Below are 20,564 nucleotides of genomic sequence, written 5' to 3' on the forward strand. Positions count from 1 at the left end.
GGTTCAGGGAGTGGCTAATTTTCTTTGCCTAAACTCTGGGCCAGACTGGGAGTCTATGGGAGCCCTGACGTTGGATATGGTTTTGCCATTAACTCACATGTTTCATCATTGTTTTACTGGATATTGAAATCATGCTTATGATACTATCTTACACCATTTTCCAGCATTACGTCAGTGTCTTTGGCACATTGGACTTTATTTGTCCATGAATTGAAAGCTTCTGCTTCCTTAAGAATGTCTTGACTCCCCTGTTAATGTTGTGATTATCGTTGAAACTCATTTCTTGTGCTGTAACATATCTATGCTGTTTGCTTGCATATGTTTGGGAAGTGGTGTGGTTGAGCTAAAAATATTCAGAAAGATTCAAGGAAAAAGTCTTCTGCCTCACAAATTCTCTGATACTCTTCTCAATGTATCTGTTACCATCTCAAATAGCTAATTACATGATTCTATAAAGCCCTATAGATATATGTTGCTGCTAATGCTTTATTTATTTAGTCTGTTTTTGACTCATAATTCCACTACTGCAATTTAAGTCTAAAAATTACCTTTAGGCCGGAAGGCTCTGGAGTCAAGATTGCCTAGATTCAAAACTCAGTTTGGCCTTCTCTGGCTGTGTGGTCTCAGGTGAATTTCATCATCTGTAAAATGGGGATAAAAATTAGCAATCACCACGTAGAATTGTAGGAAAGATTAAGTAATCACAGCTTAAGCTACTATTGTCTCCTTTTCTTTAATCATAGAAAATAGGCAAGGGGGAAATATTTATTGAGTATCTACTATTTGCTAGGCACTATTATGAGCCCATGCAATCCTCTGTGAGGTAGACATCCTTTTATTTTTGGATGATTAAATTATGCCTAGAAAGCTTAATCAACTGTCCTAAAGGTCACACAGCTAGTAAATAGTTCACACCCAGGTTTGCTTCTAAAGCACATGTCCTTTCCACTACACAACATAAACAAAACTTTATTCATCTTTTCCCTCCCCAGGTTATAATGTTTCAGGGTCTCCCACTGTTGTCACACAGTTATTTTGTATGTACGAAAACAACTGCATGACTTGATAGCTCATGAAATGACATGGAGGAAAACTTAAATACATATTACTAAGTGAAAGAAGTCAATATGAAAAGGCTACATACTGTATGATTTCAACTATATGACATACTGGAAAATGAAGACAGTAAATATATCAGTAGTTGCCAAGGGTTAGGGGAGAGGGAAGGATGAGTAGGTGGCACACATAAGATTTTCAGGGCAGTGAAACTGCTCTGTATGATACTATATCGGTGAATACATGTTATTATACATTTGTCCAAAACCATAAAATGTACAACACCAAGAACCAACCCTAAGGTAAATTATATGGACTTTGGGTGATGATGTGTTAATGTAGGTTCATCAGCCGCAACAAAGGTACCACTCTGGGGGGAATATTGATAGGGGAGAGGTTCTGTGTCGGGGTAGAGAGTATAAGGGAAATCTCGGTACCTTCCTCTCTAACATAAAACTACTCTAAAAAATAGTCTATTAAAAAATAAACAAGCGTAAAGAAAAGCAACATGGGGCAGTGGTGTAATCTAGAGAAGGGTAAGGAAAAATAATAAATTTGCAAAGGTATTTAACTACTTGTCTGCCTAGCATTATAGAGTGAAAAGCACCAAGACTAGGTTGGACAACTTGTGTTGACACCCTGCTTGCTCACAAAGTTCCTGGGTGACCTTCAGCAAACTACCTCACCTTTCTGGACCTCAATTTTAAATATGCTTAAAATGAGGCGGTTGAGTTGATCTCTAACTTCCCTTCTGGCCCTAAAATTCCAGCCTTACAGCTAAGGACCCATCCCTACCTTTTTTTTTCTTTCAACCCAGACCAGCCACCCTAGCCTGAACCTTGTTCTTACTCTACTGTATACTTTTTGGCGTACCCACTGGGTCCTAAAACACAGCAACCGTTCGCAATGGCTGAGAAACTAAAGGGCGGGGGGGAGGACTGAACTCTGAAGGGAAAAAAAAAAAATGCAAGAAAACCCAGAAGACGGACAGCAAGTAAGAAAAACCTGAAGGAAGACTAAGCAGGGTAGAGCCGACGCTGCGCGGCGGAAGCTGGAGGAGGGTGGGGCGGAGCCGAGAGTCGATTGGACGGATGAGGGGGCGGGGCCCGCGCTGACATGCTGGGGAGGAAAGAGGGAGGCTGCGCTGGCGTCGCCTGCCCGTTTCCACCCTTTGGCTTCCCCGGAGCCTGGAGGGCGGGGCGTCGGACGAGCCAGACGCCTTGGGACGTCACAAGAGGCGGGGCGACCCGGGGGTCCAGCCGGCGCGCGGGCGCGTTCCGCAGTTGGTGTTGGGGACTCTGGGTGCGCGGTAGTTTGGTCTCTGCTCCGGGTTTGCTGTCACAGCCCGTCACTCCCCGGAGCCCGGGACAGACAGGGCAACGCCCGTGTGTGTGTGTGACCGGGACTCAGGGCAGAGGCGTCCTTTCGCTCTTTTTTTCTTCCTTTTATCCAAAGAAGGGGGCAGTTCTCGCGCTTGCCTTCCTGTCGCCCCGTTGGGAGCGGGGTTGGTGTGCGGAGTGGTTCGTCTTTTTTTTCTTTTAAACTTGTGAGCGTTTTTGTTTTTGTTTTTATTTTTTTCCTCCCCCTTTTTTTAGGCTCAGTGCCATCTGGACTGGTTTCATTGGTCCCTGACTAACCGCTTTCTGCCCCTTCTCTCGCCACCCCTGCCCAAGGTCGCCCCTCTGCTCTCGCCCCTGGCCCGGGGGGTGGGAAGCTTTGTCAGGCTCCCTGCCCACTCGAGTCTCCGCAGCGTAGCAGCACCTGCTTCAGTATGAACGGGGTCAACGACCCCCCTCTTTTTATAAAAGATATTAAGCCCGGACTGAAAAACTTAAATGTCGTCTTTATTGTGCTGGAGATAGGTAAGTGGGGTCCGCAGCCCGCCTCGCCGCCCTCTGTGCGTCCCGGGACAGGAGGGAAGGGCGCCGCCGCCGCGAGCCGGGGGCTCCCGTCTCCTTTTCCTCCCTTTCCTCTCCCCTCCCCCATCCACGTGGCCCCGTTGGCCAGAGCTGGGGCCGTAGCCCACCTGCGGCGAGAACCCCGGGGCTCGACCTCTTCCCACCTTTCAGGTGCATTTTGATCCCGGAGGAGGAGTTAGCTTTTTGGAAGTCCTCATTATCTAATACACCCCTCCCCATTTTGATTTTTAAATCCTCACAGGACGCGTGACCAAAACCAAAGATGGCCATGAAGTGAGATCATGCAAAGTAGCAGATAAAACTGGCAGCATCACTATTTCCGTGTGGGATGAAATCGGAGGTCTTATACAGCCAGGGGATATTATTCGGTTGACCAGAGGGTAGGTGTGCATAAAAGGGTTGGAGGATCAGAGTGCCTCCCAGGTAGGAGTCTGCGGAATCGGAATTGGCTGACGCCTGGGACCTTGGCAAGTTCTAAAATTTCATCTTTTCTGTGGGCCACCCCGAGGATTTTTAAGCCCCTTCAGTGTTAACCTCAGGTGATGGACGGCATTGGGATGTAACACCTTCACCTTTAAAAGCAGTCAGTTTCAGCCGAATCTAAACAACCCCACCCTCAGTTTACAGATTAAGTACATTTTTAAATACTGTTCTGGGATTATTGAGTCTTTTTAGTAGATTGTTAAAGCTAACATAATCAGTACTTCATCTTTTTCATAAACTATTTAATATAGTTGTCACTTTGCTTTTTTCCAACCTTTTCCCCTTTTTAATGACTTTTGAGATCCTGCCCGTATTTTATTTGTATACTCATTTAGACAGTGTGGACGTAAATCGAGATTGTAGCTGGAGAATTTAGTAGGTTTTGTAGTGTGTCAGTTTTGTACTCGGATGTAAAAGTTGAGAGAGGAAGTTTACAATATCTGGAAGGCACGTTCTTGAAAATAATTTCTTGTGCCTACTGCTGTAAGGTCAGTGTTGTACAAAAACAAAATGATTTGCAGAAAATGTTTGGTAGAAAGGTGTCTATGATACCTCTGTCCAAAAGAGTTAGTTGGCAGATTGGCTTTTAAAAATAATTTAGTACAAACTTTTTTTTTTTTTTTTGATTAGTAATTAGACTGCCTTTAAAGATTTACCAAGCATTAGGAAGATAAAATGCCAGAAAGGGCTCTTAAAAATGGATTTTGGAAGCTTTGTGGTCAGTAGAATTGTAATAATTCATTGGTCATAACTGTAGGAAAAGTGAGTGGAGATTGACGTTGGCATAGTAAATAGAATCTCAGAAAAGTGTTGGATCACCCTGAAAGTAGGAGCTTAGAGCCATTGGATAGTATCTTACAGGTCTTACAACATCTTCAGGAAGTGAGGCAGAGTATCACCAAAGAAGGAAGTGAGAATCAAGACTTAGACATTTTTTTTCTCATACACTGACTCATTATGACACTGGTTCTGTCTTTTAAACTTCCACATCTTTAACTTGCACAAAAGAGAATTTCTACCTGGGAGGATATGGTGAGAATTAGCGTAATTAAAGTTTTTTGGCTGCCAAAGTATCTCATCAAGTGATTAGAAGTTATTTTATACACTGTAAACGGCATCTCTTCAATTATATCATATTTTGTAGTCACGGAAAATACATAGATGTGTTCATCAAAAAAAACTGTGGAAAAACTAAGTCAGTAGCCTTATAGTATCTATAAGATTTTAAGGCGTATAGTTACCAAGGGTACAGTTTAAAGGAAAATTCAAAACCAAAGAAACTCTACTGTTTTTTAACTTCAGTGTAACCTTGAAGTTATTACACTTTTCAACTTCCTTTTCTGTAAAATGGGAATATTTATACCTTACTAAAGTAACATATCTAGCAGAGTCTGGCCCATTGTAAGGCCCTTAAATTCTGGTTGAATCTAAGAAAAGTAGCTTTTGAAGAAAGGTATACATCTCAATAATGGTAATTTGAATATTGGCATGCATATCAGAAAACCCTGCAAACATTGATCTCATTCCTGAAATAAGTGAAAGTTAAACGTTTTAGTTCTAGTAACTTCAAATTTTCTCTTAAAATAGGCATTAATTTTTACTTTAGTAAGGTGAAATATTAGTGCACTGTCTCCTAAGTCACTTTTTGTGTAACTTAAAAGTGGTGAATGGAGTCTTTAATAAATAACCTTTACTAAATGAGGAGACATATATAATGTGAAACGAGAAAATTTTTATTAACCTGTATTAAAAGATGAACTATCATTATACTTAAACAATATTTGGTTATAATTTATCTTTCTAAATCATGAAGTTACCATAGTAGTTGTACAAAGAACCACTGAAAACCAAGCCTTGTGCTTATTTTATAATATTGATTAATTTACATTTGTCTTAGATTTGTGAATATGATTATTTTATCTAATGATGCTGCCTGCATTCAAAATTGTTCTCAATAAATAATTGTTTCACCATGTTGTTGCTAAAAATTGGGAATTTGGAAAAGCAGATAAGCAAACGATTTGTGATCATAGTTTTTTAGCCCCTTGATTAAATTTTACTAAATTTTCAGTAGCTTAGGAATAACACATACTAGTCTACGTGTTTTATGGAGGCAAAGGAAAAAATATATCAATATCTGGTAGACCAAGAACATGTGTGTAAAAATAAACCCTAGGGTGTTGATTTTATATGCCCTGTGTTTGAAAAGTAATTTCTGCTTGAATCTCTGCAGTTTGAATATTCTCCCTTTCTTAATTGACTAAAGATGTGATCTTTGGAGTGTAACAATGCTTGGGGTTAGTTATCGTTTATATAATTATGCCAAAATTTGGCGGTAGAGTTTTCTTTGCATTATTCCTTAGTAAGTAACAAGTTAATCAATGGTAGATACAGGGTTTGAGCCCCATCTGCACCCCAATACAAAAAAAATAGTATAAAGATTTATTTAAGTAGAAGGAAATATACATATTTTCATAGAACCGATGTTTCTTTTCTTTCTAGGTATGCATCCATGTGGAAAGGATGTCTGACACTTTATACTGGAAGGGGTGGAGAACTTCAAAAAATTGGGGAGTAAGTATCAAGATGCATTTCATATAATTGAATAAATTACAAATAATATGTACAGAATAACTGGTAGGTATAAACTATCAACCTATTTGTTGACTTTTTGACTGGTAAACTGAATGCTTGCAGCAGCTTAACTTTGCATGTATGTGCTAGTTTAACACCTATCAGTACTGTTTCCTGTGGTTGAGAATGTCAGTTTTTCCTGGCAAAGAGCGTTAAGAAGTAAGTTCTGTCATCTAGTGAATTACCAGTTAAGAAGCTGGGTGTGGGTTTTAGGCCATAAGTTTAATTTTTCTTTTTCTCTGCTTATGGGTGAATATGTACCCATATGTAAAAGGACTTGCAGCAATGACAATTGAAGTCCTATATTTATCCACAGTCTAGGTACTGTACAGGCAGCCACAATGCGAGCTTCTATAAACTACTATCCTGGTAATCTACACCCTGACTTGGAGGAACCATCCTCTCTAGGGGTGTAAAGGTAATTCAGCCTCCATGCTGGCCTAGACATTGGGAAGTACTCATAAAGTATGGTGTAGGCAATGAGCCAAATCATAAAGTCCATTCTGTTTGGTTAATGCATGACATCTACTTAATCCCTGTCAAAATAGAGGATATCTAAAGAGAGAAGCCACAAATGGCACCAAAAATAAATAAATAAATAAATAAAGGAAGGAAGGATGTATTCTACACTACAGGAATAAGATACTTTGGGAAAAATAAGCAATCTTGCTAGTTTTTAAAGATCAGAAACTGGCAACACTTTGCTTTCGCTTAGGAGGAAAATTAGGATTCACTTATGTTCATACTTAGAGTAGTAGTAGACCAATGTGTTATGAGAGGTTTTAGTATCAATATTACAGAAAGATTGAAGATCATTCTGACTTTCATGTATAGAGAGGTATTTATAATAATGGAGGTCAGTTATGTGAAGAACCACTTGGGGTCACTCAATACATAGTGACTTTGTCAGGGTCAGTCCAGGAGTTACCAAAACTAATTCTGATTTATTTGTGGGTTGAGGAGCTAAGAAAATGCTTATGTGTAATGTTTATCAATATACACCATAGTCAGCTGATAAGAAGCATTGGGATAAGCTGTGTCTTGATAGCCAGTTGTCTTTATTCATGCCTGCAAAATCCACTTTTAACCTTGAATGATTATCTTTGCAGATTCACAGTGATTGGTCAAACAGGGACTGGATGAAAGTGTGTGAGTGGATCAGTGCAAATCCATCACCATTACTGGAAAAACTCTGGAACCCTAAACATGGTTCAGAGGCATCAATCAGCCTATGTGGAAAAACAGGACAAAGATGTGTTTCTGTGTCCTTGATCTTTGACAAGGAAAGAAGAAGTATTAAAATACAAAATAGAATGTTTTAAACATTGTAGGCAGTCAAATATTTGATTTTTTTAATGAAACATAAGCATTTAGAAAGTTTTTGTTGTAAATGAATAGAGTTAGTTAGCATATTGCTGTTTGTTAATTCATTTGACATCTATGTTCTTTATTCCTGAAAGTTATGCATGTTATGTAAAGAAAGATTATTTCAGAAGTCATTCAAATTGTCCTTTATTGTCTTTCAGATTTTGTATGGTTTATTCAGAAGTGCCAAATTTCAGTGAACCTAACCCAGATTATCGAGGACAGCAGAACAAAGGGGTAATTAATCCAAATGTATTGTCTGTTTTTATGATTAGGCTAGTTTTGACTGTGTACTATAAATCTGTGGCTAGGTTGCCAAGCTTTTCACACCCTAAGTATAATGGAGACAATTTTAAAAAGAATCTTTTTAAAGATTATTTAATGGAATTCTTTTCCATTTTATATGTTTTGTGAGTCTGTATAGGTATCTGTAGTATCATATATGAAATGTACAGTCCGCCCTCCGTATCCATGGATCATTCAACCAGCTGGGATTGCACTGGTTGAATTTGCCGATGCAGAACGTTCCTATACAGAGGGCTGACTACAGTATGCCATATTATACAAGAAACTTCAACATCTTCAGATTTTGGTATCTGGGGGATCCTGGAACCAATCACCCTGGGATACTGAGGGACGACTGTATGTGCCATTTAGCAGTTTAGCACTTTTGAGGAGCAGGGAGTAATATCAGGAAGATATAAGACGTAACAAAAGCTTTGAAAGGTCTGGAAACATTCCTGAATATTTTAACATTGGAAGGACTTGGATTAATCTTTTTAAATTGTTTTTAAAAACCTCAAAAGTTAAAAGAATGGCTACAACATGTTATAATAATATGGTTTTTAAAAAATCTTCATTTGATTAAATTAAAGTATTTTTTTAATAGGCACACAGTGAACAGAAGAATAATTCCATGAATAGTAATATGGGTACTGGTACATTTGGACCAGTGGGTAAGATTTTTTTTTTTTTTGGTATATTTGTGATCAGGTATACGAATTAAGGGAATCTATCTTATGAAAATATAACTGATTTTTCTAGAAAGCAGATTTCCTCTTAAGCTAATTTATTGAGCACATTCTATATTTAAACATTTGGGCCAGTTACTGGGTGAACGTTGGCTAATAATAAGAAATCTAAGTTTTGGTGATTCATTATGTTATTTTCCATTGATTTTTACAAAATTTCTGTAATCTAGTGATTACTTATAATAGATGCAGAATAACTGGTTATTTTTGTGTATTGAAAGCAGTTTATCTTCAGATTAATGCCCACCTTAATTTTTCACATGCTCATAGCTGCCTCTTTAAAAGATTGGCCTTTACCCCTCAAATACTCTCAAAGGTCAATGGTTCTTGCATCCTTGTTAAAGGTCTTTTGAAGCCTTTATTCTTAAAGACCAGAGGAAAAGTCTTTTGTGATTGGAGTTCATAAAGGTGGCTGAAGTTTTATTTGACCTGTTGGCTACATGTTTGAGCACAGCTGATGATCATTATGTCGTGGGACGCTTTGGTTTTTCCTTTAAAAGTTAGAATTACGTATCTCTTTTAAAACATTGTTAACCTTATTTGAACCAAATGCCAATACTTATATACCATTTTGCTTTTTCTTTTTCCCTTATAATGTAGGTAGCGCATTATCTGTGCTTTTTAAAAATAATTTCTCATTCTGTTGCCCAAGTTGCTCTTTTTTTCCTCTCCCTGTTAATGCAAGCATCAAGTTAATATATTTACAGTAATTATACATTTGGGAAAACCTAGGACTCAAGCTGAGTTTTTTCCAGTAGTTTAAAAATAAAGGAGTTTGTTTTCCATAATATTACTTGTAAGCATTAATAGCATGTGTTACAACTTCAAATAGATGTACTTCTGTTTGAAAATGGTGATGATTTTTTATATTCTTTTTTAGGAAACGGTGTTCAAACTGGCTCAGAAGCAAGGGGATGCCAATTTTCATATGCTGGTAGAAGCAGTGGCCGGGGACCTGTAAATCCACAGCTACCAGGAACAGCTAATAATCAAACAGTCATGACCACAATAAGTAATGGCAGGGACCCTCGGAGAGCCTTTAAAAGATGACCTATGCCAAATACGCACATGTAGTTTTTAAACTACGTGCCCTACTTGAACACTTACTGCACTTTTATTTATTGTTAACTGTGAAAACTGTCCTTTACCCATTTCCTTTTATGTTTTTGGTTTGTTAACAAGAGTGGTTTGTTTTTTATAGCAGAACTATTAAGCTGCTTGAGTCTCCTGTTGAAGAATGGGAACACTGAAGAATAGGGGCATTTATTTTTAGAGCAAAAAGATCTTTGGGTATCCTCTAAAATACCTGCACCCATTTCATGGGTGAGTTACTTATGACATCAGCATTTTAGCCTCTATGAGTCTATTTTCTGTATAAACTTTGTAATATTTAAAATAAGGCTTAGTGGGAGATGTTCTTTGGCTTAAAAACAGATATTGCCAACTAAAGCAGGCTTAGTGGGAGATGTTCTTTCGTCTTAAAAACAGATATTGCCAGCTAAAGCAATAACCACCAAAAAAACAAAAACATGGTTAATGCTAACAGCAATTTTTGAGTGTTTGTGACTCCAGGAATGATTGGCTTCTTCATTGAGTGACTGCCATTAAAGATTTTCCAGGGACTGAATCATCCTAAACTCTTGTTCTGTTACCCAAAAACATATTCTTTATCAGAATTATGGAATAGAATGTGATCTGTATTATAACAAGAAATTTTTAGAAGAAAGCTACATTTACTTTATCTTAAGGTTAGTCCTATTAATACTTATCAGCTTTGTGCATTACACTGAATGGAAATTTAAAACTGAGGCTTTGAATGTTTATTTTCTTAAATTACTATGTCAAATATTGAAGTTTAATTTGAGGGAGTTATGAAGTCATAATAAACATTGATCTAATTTTTACAAATTATGGTAGATAAATATTATAGTGAAGGCAATTCAAATTGAATTTATGTACAAAAATGTAATCTTAATTTATAGCATCCTAGGTACTTGCAGAAACTCAACCTGGAGTGAAATTCCTAGGTTCTTACTTTATTTGAAGGGTATGTGTGTGTGTTTATTGTCAGTTTCTGAACACAATTCACAAAGCCTTATCAGCAAAAGTTAAGAAATGGCTCTCTCAAAGAAGCAAATACAGCTTTATTTAGAAATGTAAAGGTAGAATTTATTTATGTGTTGTAAATGATGTCCAGTTCCACTTTTTACTGTAGGGTGGATAACTGGTAAATTTTTCCTTTGTTGGAATTAAACTCTTCTTCAACATTATCTCTTGAATAAAACTTGCGTTAATGTTAACAGACCTACCTTAATTTTGCTCTTTTAATGGTTTACAGTGGAGAGCCAGTACCCTTACTGTAATTGTAATGATGACTTCAGCCTGGTGACTACTTAGCTTTGTATTTGTCACTGTGTCTTTTTTTTCCCCACCTCAAATAACAATAATTTAAGTGGATTTTGTTTTCTGAAAGTGCCATAGCGTTTAAATATAAAAATTTGTGCCAGATATTTGTTTGCTCTAATCCAGTGTGTCTAACAGGTATTTCAGTATGTCACATATTAGGCACTGTGTGGTTAGTGTTAAGGGGTAGACGAGAATAATCTCAAGAAGCTTATTGTTCATAGTATTTCAGTAACTGGGGATTATATGTTATAGAAATAAGTTTTTCCTTTATTCATATACTGATGATTATAGTTAATTTGGCTTTGTGACTAGTATTTTTTTAAGATGTTCACAAAATTACAGATGTTTGGAGTAAAAAAAAATTACAAATTAGTACATAATTTTTTTTTTTTAATCTCAGTAGATGTAGGAGCACTAACACTGAGTTATTTGTGGGAGATTAGTGTTAAAGGTGATTTTAAAAGAAAGAATTTTGGAGTTTGGGAAGATTAAAATAATCAGGTATGGATTGCTGAGCTTCCAATCCTGGCCCTATTTTCTCTTCACCTGTGACGTTGGGCAAGTTATTCCACTTGAAACCTCTGTAAGCCAGGTTCCATAACTATAAAAACAAGTAAGTGAGTAATATTACCCCCTTGTATGGTTAAGATATTCCCGTATGAATGAGTAGAATGATTTCTGGCTCATAATAAGCAGTCAAATGTTTGTCGTCTAGTCATACCTTGAGAACAGAAGAAAATGCAGGGTTAGGTGTGGAAGTATTGTTACCCTTTAACGTGTTGAGATTAAGTATAGAAAAGACCTTATCTTTTACTTTTGTAATTGACATTTGCCTCGATCATTTAACCTTGTTGTTCTGTATTTTTTATCATTTATTAACAAATTTCTTTTTTCTTAAGGAAATCCTTCAAAACCAGAGCAAAGTGAGTTACAATCCATAATGAATATTTGCCTTCCCAGCCTGCTTGGACAGTACTCATCAAGAAGTTAAGAGGAAGAAAGTTTCCTACCTTCCTCCTTCCTGGCGCTTTCAGCTATCAACTTTTAAATAAGTTTAAACACCTACTGAAAACAAAAGCCATTTAGTATAGAAATACACACTGCTAGGTTTGGGTCCCACTTTAGTTTTGCAAACCAGTTGCTGAAGTGGATTGAAGTCTCATTAGGCAGGTGGCCCCTCCTGTCTAGGCAGGTTCTTTGGGAGTTAGTACAGTACAGACATGGAAAGATGAAACCCATAAGCCCAGATGATGATGTATAATAGTGAAGGCTGCAGTATGCTTTCCCGTGGACACTTAGACTGGTTTTCCTATAGTATACCAACTCATTTTTGCTTTGTTCCTGTAGTTTTAGTAATTGCATTTTAAATTTGAGGACAGTTTAACTTGAGGCTATTTGTATCACTGAGTATTTGTCACTTGTATTTTTATCATTTAACATTTTAAGGATGCTGGGTTGAGTAATAATGCCAAGGGAGTGATACTAAAAACAAATAGATGTGAGGTTAGTAAAAAAGTAATCTTGGGCTTCCCTGGTGGCGCAGTGGTTGAGAGTCCGCCTGCCGATGCAGGGGACTGGTCCGGGAAGATCCCACATGCCGCGGAGTGGCTGGGCCCCTGAGCCATGGCCGCTGAGCTTGCACGTCCGGAGCCTGTGCTCCGCAGTGGGAGAGGCCACAACAGTGAGAGGCCTGCGTACCGAAAAAAAAAAAAAAGTTATGATATATAAAGAACATTTAAAGTATAGGAAGTTATAAGTTTTAAACTTCCTATATAAAGTATAGGAAGTTTTAAGTTTTCTCAGAAGGTGCAAATTGAGAGTATTTTACATCAGTCTTTTTTTTTTTTTTTTTTTTTTGCGGTATGCGGGTCTCTCACTGTTGTGGCCTCTCCCATTGCGGAGCACAGGCTCAGCGGGCATGGCTCACGGGCCCAGCCGCTCCGCGGCATGTGGGATCTTCCTGGACCGGGGCACGAACCCATGTCCCCTGCATCAGCAGGCGGACTCTCAACCACTGCGCCACCAGGGAAGCTCTACATCAGTCTTAAGACACAGTAGCAGTTGTTAAAGTTTGTATGGATCTGACATTCCAGTTTACTTACTGACATGACTTCACTTTTCTTATACCTTAATAATACCATTAAGTATCATAATGCACCATAATGACTGATTGCTGCGAGCAATTTTAGGCTGCCATGACTCTTAAGAGACTTTAATGTATTCACAAAGGTTCTAGAGACAACAAACCAGAAAACCATGTGAAAAGCAGTATCCACATGGAACACTTTTCCACACCCAAGTCTGTTCTTACTAGACTTGTTCTTGAGAAAACTTGCCCTATGATGGCCTTTTTTTAAAAAAATAATCTATTTTTCCTTCTCTTAATTTGTTTTATCCCCGGTATGATGAAGGTGAACATTTCTAGTAGAAGAGGGTCACAGTTGATCTCTGGTATGGGTTTAATGACGGGTAAAAGCAGATATACTTGGCCGTAGTGAAAATCTGTATTGAGGTTCCAGATAATTATTAAGTAAATGGAGTAAAGGACCCACATTTCACTAAGTAGCCATAATGACTAACAAGTTATGCTTCGGAGGAAATCTAATTGTGACCTAGGAAAAACACTATCATGAATGATGGTATGTTAGGACCCGAGGGAGAAAAACATTCTACTTTCCAGGTGTATTCAAGTTTTTTCCAAATTCCTCAAAGTTTGCTTTGTTAGGGATGCACAAGAATTTGTCTTCCAGTACTGTGACCAGGTTTCTGAGCTAAAAGGGTATAATGATGTTTCTTAAAGCACTAATCACGGGCAAGAGAATCAAGTCCAGACTGACAAGCCTCTTATTTAGTATGTTTCCTCATTAAGAACATTATGTCCAAAGATGTTACCAAGAGCTGTTTACCACAATTAGATAATCAGTATGATGTAAGGAAGATGTACATTTTAACAAGTTTGCCTAGTAGACATTTAATCACTTAAGTCTTTTTAAAGGTCTTGATAGGTAATATACAATCTTACCATGGCTCCCAAAGTTTTAAAAACATGCCTCCTGAAAACTTAGGGACTAGATGTTGAATTATATTAGAGCCCAGGTCTCTTGAGACTGTTGACACACCACAGTCCTCACTGTCATACCATGTTTATTGTCTAACAGCCTCAACTGAAGGACCATTGACATATCCTTAAAAATCAGGTCTAACCATTTTCAAAAATTTGAGTACATTTTAAAAAATTGCACGCCATCAAAATTTATGCTTCTGGACATAGAAGAGAGAGTCCAGTTTCTTGGTCCACAGATTGAATAGATGTTGAATAAAACTTTCAAAGAATGGTTTATAAACCTATATGAGTTTCTCCCCAGGAACTTGGTAAATGTATGGATTATTTCTCTGCTCTACCAGAAGGAGAGTTTATAAGTGTAGGTCTGGGAGAGCTGCACTTGAAACAAAATACCTGAAAATTTTTGTCCCCTGCCCTTGATATCTCCCATTAACAAAGAAATAACTTTATTTTGATGTGTATGTACACACATACATGTACCAGTTTATCTCTGTGAGACCAGAATATACCAAGGTTCTGTATTATAAAATGTGGAAGAATTGTACTTGGAAGTATATACCTGTGAAGGTCAGAATTGATGGGTAAAGCAGAGCAGTTCCCAGCAGAATGGAGTTTTGAGTATGGCCTCTGGATGTGAGCTGAGCACTGAGTTTTGAATTAGGTTCAAATAGAATATGTTAAGATCAGATTACCATAGTGGAGTTGCCTGGCTTCCTTTGGACCTATATAGATCAAAGTGAAAATAAGCCTTTTCACCCTAGGTTTCTGTTTTAAAAAAAATTAGATTTTATTGTTGCTTATTTCAGCAAATCTGTTTGCAGCATCTTTTACCTTCTTCCTATCCCCCAAAGCGTTCCTCAGTTTCCTACTTTATTATGTAGAGAGATGCTGGTGGGGTTGGAGACATGATAGATATTACTGAGAATGCCTACAGAACCTACCACTTACAGATCTTAATCCTGTTCTGTTCAGAGAGATGGATACCATAAATACTTTACATAAAGAAGTAATATACAAGGTATGATTTGACTGCCATGTGGGGCTAGTCTTTTGTTTTAAATATTTATAACCCTAGTAAGACCTCTGACCTAAGTCTCTGGACTAATTAAGATAGAAAACCAATAGAAACAGGGTAGTCAGCACAATTAGTGCCATCTACTGGGTGATTACTATATCGTTTCAGTAGTATAGAAATCTGGTGTAATGTGAGGAAAAGGTTCCATTACTTCATTATTGGATAGGAATTTTTGATGGTTTAAGCATCATATGGAAGATCATTAAGGAGAAGTTGGGCTATCTGTTTAATTCTAGTTTATGAACAGGCAATAGTGACGTCAAAAGTAAATTCCCCTCAGTTAAGCACGTTTATTAAACCCTGAACTGCCCCTAAAGCTACAGAAAATATGGGAATAGTTGCCAAGTTTTGTATTCTTGTTAACATTTAACAATAATCCTGGTGGGAAGTGTAAACTGTTAAAAATAACTTTGGGTGGGTGGTGGTTCGGTAAAAACAGTTGAAGTAGAACACGAACTGCCCTTATGAATTTTATTCCTTTACTAGTGGTATTTTGTCAAATCCTGGCCAAGTGACTGCTGTTGTTCTTGGAACTATGTTAGCTTTGCAGAACATAACCTATTTTAAATGCCAGAGACAATATGCTTTGGTGAAAAGAACTGGTTTTGAGCTGAGGAGATCTTGGTTTGGGTCCTAGATCTACTATTTACTGGCTCTATAATCATGAGCTTCATTATAAAATGAGGATATTGGGGCTATATGCTGGCAGGGCTATGAGAACTATGTGAGTCAATGTATGCAAAACATCTGTTCTGTATCTAGGGCTTAACAAATGTTATGTTCTTTTCCCGTGAGCAGTGGAAATAAGAGGCAAGTATTGGTCATTTCTCCATGCCATTATTAGGAGACAATCTTTTCTATAATTTAAAATCTGGAATATTAAGCAATTTATATAATTGTAATTAGGGTTTTTTTTTTTAAAAAAAAACAAGATTTTACAGTCTTCTGGGTGCAGAAAAGTACGTGTGCTGACAGTTTACCACTATTACGAGGATAGCATGTCAGCTTGAGTCTTCATCATGAAGTCTGCCCAATACCTGAGTACCCTGTGCTGTTTTTCCATTCACCTTTGCCCAGAGGGTGAGGGCATGATTATAAAGGTGCAGGGAAAGAGGAAGGATGTGTGGGCCAGGGTTTGTGTCAGGGAGGAGGTCAGTGGCCAAGGGGAGAGCAGAGGGTGCTGGAAGGAATTCTGTCTTCCCAGTGACAGTCCTCAGGATTGCTGTGTATCCAGAGTTTGCTGGTTTGCTTCTGATAAAGTATTAGGTAAATTTCCCCAACGTTTTATTATGAAAAATTTTAAACATGTTGAAAGAATTGTAGTGTAAACACCTGTGTACCCACCAGCGCGATTTTACCATTACCACCTATGTTTTTTTTTCTTTTTAAAAAATATTTAATTTATTTATTTTTGGCTGTGTTGGGTCATCGTTGCTGCGAGCGGGCTTTCTCTAGTTGCAGCGCGTGGGGGCTACTCTTTTGTTGTGGTGCGTGGGCTTCTCATTGCGGTGGCTTCTCCTTTGCAGAGCACGGGCTCTAGGCACGCAGGCTTCAGTAGTTGTGGCACCCGGGCTCAGTAGTTGTGGCTAGGGCGGTCTATCACGCAGGCTCAGTAGCTGTGGCGCACGGGCTCAGCTGCTCCGCGGCATGTGGGATCCCCCCAGACCAGGGCTTGAACCCGTGTCCCCTGCATTGGCAGGCAGATTCCTAACCACTGCACCACTAGGGAAGCTCTGTGTTTGTTTTTATTCATCCTATTCTGGACATCCATTAGTCCATTTTTAATACATTTCAAATAAATTGCAGACATCAGTACACTAAATATTTCTCTATTTCAGCGTGCCTGTTCACTAGATTTCAAGGTTTTGCTGTTTTTAGTGTAAAATTTACAAAGAAATGCACAAATCTCAGGCGTACATTTGTGAGTTTGTTTTCTTTTTTTTTTTTTTTTTTTTTTTGTGGTACGCGGGCCTCTCACTGTTGTGTCCTCTCCCATTGCGGAGCACAGGCTCCGGACGCACAGGCTCAGCGGCCATGGCTCATGGGCCCAGCCGCTCCGCGGCATGCGGGACCTTCCCGGACCGGGGCACGAACCCGTCTCAACCACTGCGCCACCAGGGAAGCCCCCATTTGTGAGTTTTAGCAAATGCTTATACCACTTGTGTAACTCCAGCCCCTATGAAGATATGGAACATTGCCATCACTCCAGAAACTTCCTTCATGCATCTTCCCATGCAAACCCCCCCTCCCCACGGCTCCAGTGGCAGTCACTTTTCTGATACTTTAAAAACCACTCTTAGCTTAACTAAAGGTGAAAGTTTCACGTGTGCCAAGGTCAGCTCTAGATTGCCTCACGGAGCTATGTAACTCCTATTCCAGCCATGCCAGAGTGCTACCAAACCCAGCACCCTCACATACCTCACAAGTATAATTCCATGACCTTGGTAATTTTTATTCTGTCTTGATTCAGCTTAGCTCCAGGACTGCCCTTACTAATATCTATTTTTTCCCCCTCAAGATTTACATCTGACATCCTAGATTCTTGGGGTAGAAACTGCTAGGATGAAGACCAGCTGAGCAGGAGGACTTGCAGTCCCATGGGTGTGGCTGGAAGGAGTGGGCTACCTGGAACATACCATCTGCCCCAAGCAGCTCTGAGTCAGGAGTTGGAAGGGGCACCTCTGGCAGGACATGATATGAAGTCTTCTGGGATGGAGTGCCAGGCATGCAAGAGGCGCCTTGGAACTTCAGTGTTTGCAGGTCAAGTACTCAGCTATTTAGCACATTTTGAATCGAAAACTCTGATTTTCTTAAGGTTTGAGCTGACCAGAAGTGTCTCCTGCTCCTTACGGTTTTGCCTTTTCTTCTCACAGGTAGGGATTCAGAGTTGTTATACTCAAGAGTGTAAAAGTTCCTTGCCGAGCAAAGAGCCCACCACTCTCAGTCTATAGGGAAGCATCCGTGGATGAAACACACTAAAGAAAACACAATTGTGTGTTCTTTCCCAGTTTGTGCACACATGTTTATATACACACATGTTAATTACTGCCAACAAAGCTTTTTCTGCATTAAGCTCCACATTTCCCAGTCTTAGGTATTTTCCTTTTTTCATTACTTGGTCTTTCCACTTCTCTAATGGGTGACCCATAATTTATTGAGCACTTACTATGTGCCAGTACTATGCTAGTGAGTTCCCTACATTATCTCATTGATTCTATTAAATGACCCGGTGAGGGAGGTTTTGTTATCCTCACAGATTACAGATAAAAAGACTAAGATTTAGGAGGATTGACATAATTTACCTGAGATCACACAACCAGGACTTTTTACTTTCAACTACCTAGCAATATGGAAACTGGGAGGCTCCTGCTGACTCACTGGACAGTGTGGACAGGAGATGGGGTTTGGATTGGTTTTAAAAGGGAGTGTAAATTCAGCTATAGGTAGAGGCGGAGATGGAGAACAGGAATACAGAATTTGACTAATTCACATTTTCACTTGGAATTAGTCATACTTTAAATGTCAACTGAATATACACCCAATTAATTAAGGAAATTTAGTTTACAACAGAGGTGGTATCTTGATAGGGAAACTGGAATATTTAGATCCCCTCCTCCCAACACACACAAATATTAGAAGAACATAGGTGAATTCCCCCATTATTTGGAAATGGATAAAATTCATTCTAACAGTGACTCAAAGTCCAGAAACAAAGGAAAGATTGCACGGTTAAAAAAGCATAAAGACAAATGATAAATTGGGGAAAATATTTGTAATTTATATCACTGACAAAGGGCTAATAGTCCTAATATATACAAAGCTTGTAAAAGTAGAGAAGACCAATCACTCTGTAGCGATTGATAGCGAAACAATGGACAAGAAATATAAGCAGTTCACAGAGAAAATCCAAATGGCTCCTAAGCATATGAAAAGAATGCTCAACCTCACTCATATTGAGAGATGCAGATTAAATTGCCACTGAGATACCATCACTCACTTTTAGATTGACAAAGATATTAAAGTTTGAAAACATTCTATTGTATGGGTACTGACACTATGAGAAACAGGCGCTTTCATTCATAGTGGGAGGGAATACTAATGGTCTAATCCTTAGGGTTAGGAGGTTGGGGGATTTGGAAATTTTACATTTGAATTCGCCCTGTGACCCAACAACCTTGTCTCTGGAGATCTGTCCCTGTAACAGATTGCAAATGACTGCTAGAATACCTCTGCCTGTGTGCATATCTTTGGGTAGTCACCCTCTTCCCCATGACAATGAGCTTGTCTGAGTACCCTAGGACAGTAGCAAAGTTAATGCAAGCAGAAGATTGAAAAGTACTTGTGCACTGAGTCTTGTTTTCTCTTGACGTGCTTGGAACCCTGAGAGTGCGACAAGAATGTATAAGTGAGTGCTAGCTAGCCTACCAGAGGGTGAGAGGCCACTCGTGGCTTCTTGGCCAGCAGCTGACCAACCTCCCAACATGTGAGTGAGTCTGTCTTGGACTCTCCAGTTCCAACTGAGTTGACAGCTGACTTCAGTCACATGAGTGAAAACAGCAGAAGGAAGGACAGGGCTGAGCTCTGCCCAAATTGCTGACCTACAGAATGTTGAGCTATTAAATGATGTTGCTCTATGCCACCAAGTTTTGAGGTAATGTGCTATAGATAGCAAAAGCTAACTGATACAATACTGAAGATACTCTGATACAAAAATGAAAAGACATGTTCACTGAAGCATTGCCTATAATAGGAAAAGACTGGAGACAACTCAGATGTCCACCAGTTCAGGGATGGTTGAATACCATGCATTCACTCAGGGAATACTAAGCAACTGCAGTAGAAGTCTCCCTACATTTACGAAGTGATTCTCAGGATATACTGTTAAGTGGAAAAAAGCAAAGTACAAAATAGTACATACAGTGTGCTACCTTTTTTAAAGAAAGGAGAATGTGAATATTTTTGCTTTTATCTTTAAAAATGGTAGAATTGACAAATTAATGAAAAATGATTTCTTAAAGGAAAGGGAAGAGGACACGAATGGAAGCTAGACTGCACTAAATAGTCTTTGTTTTGTAGCTATAACTTTAGAATCATGGAAATGTTTTGCATATAGCTGTATACAAACACACACATACATAAAATCATGAGAAGACCCCAGCTGAGCATATGTGAGACTCACTGGGAGGTTGGCTGAGATGCCAGCAGAAATCACCGGGAAGCCACCCATTTGGGTGCTGCCAAACTCTCTGGGAGGTAAGTGCCCCTGTGCGGCTCCTGAGCTGCGTCTGCCTGCAACTACAAGAACAGGCAGGGGAGAGCACAGTGAGGCCTGGAAGAGACATCCCTTCCGCCTCCAGGGTCCCTCTGATGTCCTCTAACGGCAAAGCTTAACATCTTGCCAGCTGGCAAAAGAGAAATGTTTCTAGGGTCCAGCTCCAGAATCACACATTGGAACAAAGAAGGGTGGGTTTGGAGCTGCGGAATGTTAAACTGATAACTGGCACACATACTGAGGTATTTATAGATGAAAT

At 39.0% G+C, this 20,564-nt stretch overlaps 1 protein-coding gene across 2 annotated transcripts; it reads left to right on the forward strand.

Moving 5' to 3' along the window:
- Positions 1–2,252: 2,252 nt before the first annotated feature.
- On the forward strand, positions 2,253–11,737 carry NABP1 (nucleic acid binding protein 1). 2 transcript variants are annotated; one of them, XM_059052400.2, is made up of 6 exons: positions 2,253–2,918; positions 3,217–3,355; positions 5,961–6,032; positions 7,619–7,694; positions 8,347–8,413; positions 9,369–11,737. In XM_059052400.2, exons 1-6 carry the CDS (start codon positions 2,828–2,830, stop codon positions 9,536–9,538), a joined length of 615 nt encoding a protein of 204 aa, XP_058908383.1. In that variant the 5' UTR covers positions 2,253–2,827; the 3' UTR covers positions 9,539–11,737. The 2 variants fall into 2 exon arrangements, with proteins under 2 accessions (XP_058908383.1, XP_066883637.1); XM_067027536.1 differs by having other exon boundaries at positions 2,282–2,358; positions 9,369–10,993.
- The last annotated feature ends 8,827 nt before the right edge of the window (positions 11,738–20,564 follow it).

The sequence above is a fragment of the Kogia breviceps genome, chromosome 2 (assembly GCF_026419965.1).
Source record: "Kogia breviceps isolate mKogBre1 chromosome 2, mKogBre1 haplotype 1, whole genome shotgun sequence".
Taxonomy (NCBI): domain Eukaryota; kingdom Metazoa; phylum Chordata; class Mammalia; order Artiodactyla; family Physeteridae; genus Kogia; species Kogia breviceps.